Genomic DNA, 2267 nt, shown 5'->3' on the forward strand with positions numbered 1-2267 from the left:
TTGCACCGGAGAAGTCCACGAACTATCAAAAATGGGGTAGAGAACTCCGGCATCCAACCACTTGATAATCTCCTTCTTGACCACTTCTTGCATAGCCTCATTGAGTCTCCTTTGATGTTCAATAGATGGTTTGGCATCCTCCTCCAAGTTGATCTTGTGCATGTAAAATACGGGGCTTATTCCTCGAATATCCGCCAATGTCCATCCAATAGCCTTCTTCCTCATATGTAGCACTGCCAATGTAGAGTCTACCTGCACGTTAGTCAAACAAGAGGAAAGAATAACCAGTAAAGTAGAATAAGGTCCAAGAAATTCATACCGAATATGTGGAGGCAATGGATTTAACTCCAAGGTAGGAGGCTCTTCAATGGAAGGCTTTGTAGGAGGAGTAGTCCTATTTTCAAGATCCAAGGATAGTTTCCGGAGTACATAGTTGTACGACCCCATTCTTTGCAAAGAGTTCACACATTTCATGAAGCCATCCATCTTGTCATCATCAAAGTTGAGCAAGACGGCCTCCAACATATCACCCACATTGATCGTGGCATTTGTATCATCAACAATCACATCGGTCACCAAGTCCACAAAAGAACACAGTTCGTTGCTATTTGGTTGCCGGGCGGATTTGCACACGTGGAATACCACGTTTTCATTACCCACTCAGAAAATGAGTTCTCCGGCTTCCACATCACAAAGAGCCTTCCCTGTAGCAAGGAAATGTCTTCCAAGAATAATCGTCACCTCATAATCCACTTCACAATCAAGAATGACAAAATCCGCCAGAAGAATAAATTTATCAACACGAACCAATACATCTTCAATCACTCCCAACGGTCTCCTCATTGTCCGATCGACCATTTTCAATCTCATAGAGGTGGGTATTGGTTTCCCAATTTCCAACGTCTTGAAAATCCAATAGGGCATTAAATTGATACTTTTCCCAAGATCACAAAGAGCTTTAGCAAACTCGGCAGTTCCAATTGTGCAAGGAATTGTGAAAGCATCGGGATCTTCTAATTTAGGATCCATTAAATGCACAATTGCACTCACTTGATGAGTGACCTTGATAGTTTCAAAACTCATCGACCGCTTCTTTGTCACAAGATCCTTTATAAACTTTGCATAACCGGACATTTGTTCCAAAGCTTCAACTAATGTCACATTGACTGAGAGACTCTTCATCATTTCAATGAACTTTTTGAATTGATTCTCGCCATTTTGCTTGGCGAGCCTTTGAGGATATGGAGGTGGAAGCTTAGGCAATGGTGCCTTAGACTTTTGCACTATCGGTTTTGGTATGCCAATAACGCGATCTCTATATAGGTTCACATCCTCTTGAGTCTCTTCCACATTATCATTAATATCAATCTGAACCTCATCATTTGTTCGCACCACATCGTTCGAGACCTCTTCTTCTTGTACCACTTTCTCATCATCCATAAGTTGCCTTTGACTTGAGGTGGGTGCATTCCCACCTCTTCCTCTTCTTGTAGTAACGGCCATAGCATGCCCCATGTTGTTCCTACCCTTTGGGCTCACCACCGTATCATTTGGTAGTGCCCCTTTAGGACGCGAATTTATAGCTTGAGAGATTTGCCCCATTTGAACTTCTAAGTTGAGGATCGATGTGTTGTGTGAGGCAAGTTGGGCATCGGAATCGGCATTCTTTTCCATCATTTGCTTGAACATGTTCTCAATACTAACCATTTCACTATTGGATGAACTAGGACCATGGGAAGGATAAGGAGGCGAGTTGCTCGGTTGTTGATACATTGGGGGCCTTTGAAAACCTGACCCCATTTGCCTTGATTATTGTTTCATCCACCTTGATTATTACATCCCCAATTACCTTGATTATTTCCATTCCAATTTCCCTGGTTGTTGATGTTATGCCAATTCCCTTGATTGTTTCCACCACTCCAATTACCTGGTTGTTAGAATTTCAATTGCCTTGATTGTTTTGAGGTCGCCATTGTTCTTGATTTGGGACTTGGAAATTGTTTCGTTGACCTTGAAATTTGTTCACATATTGCACCTCCTCTTCTTGGTCATTGTAAGAATCATCTTGATCAAACCACTATCTTCTTGCACAAAATTGTCCACTCGTTGTTGCATGTGTGGACCTTTGGTTTTCCATTTGTTCACCATCATGTTTACTCCCTCCATAGCATTGACTTGCCTAGGAGTTTTCACTTGTTGAAGTTGAGCCTTTGCTAGTTGATTTATGGTGGTATTCAATTCGGCTATGGCTTGCCCATGGTCAGGCA

General features: G+C 42.1%; 1 protein-coding gene across 1 annotated transcript; it reads right to left on the minus strand.

Annotated features, from left to right (window-relative positions):
• Positions 1 to 660: 660 nt before the first annotated feature.
• Positions 661 to 1800, minus strand: LOC138905144 (uncharacterized). The gene has a single exon (XM_070193651.1). The coding sequence runs from the start codon at positions 1798 to 1800 to the stop codon at positions 661 to 663; it is 1140 nt and encodes a 379-aa protein (XP_070049752.1).
• Between the last annotated feature and the right edge of the window lie 467 nt (positions 1801 to 2267).

Source organism: Nicotiana tomentosiformis, chromosome 2, assembly GCF_000390325.3.
Source record: "Nicotiana tomentosiformis chromosome 2, ASM39032v3, whole genome shotgun sequence".
Taxonomy (NCBI): Eukaryota; Viridiplantae; Streptophyta; class Magnoliopsida; order Solanales; family Solanaceae; genus Nicotiana; species Nicotiana tomentosiformis.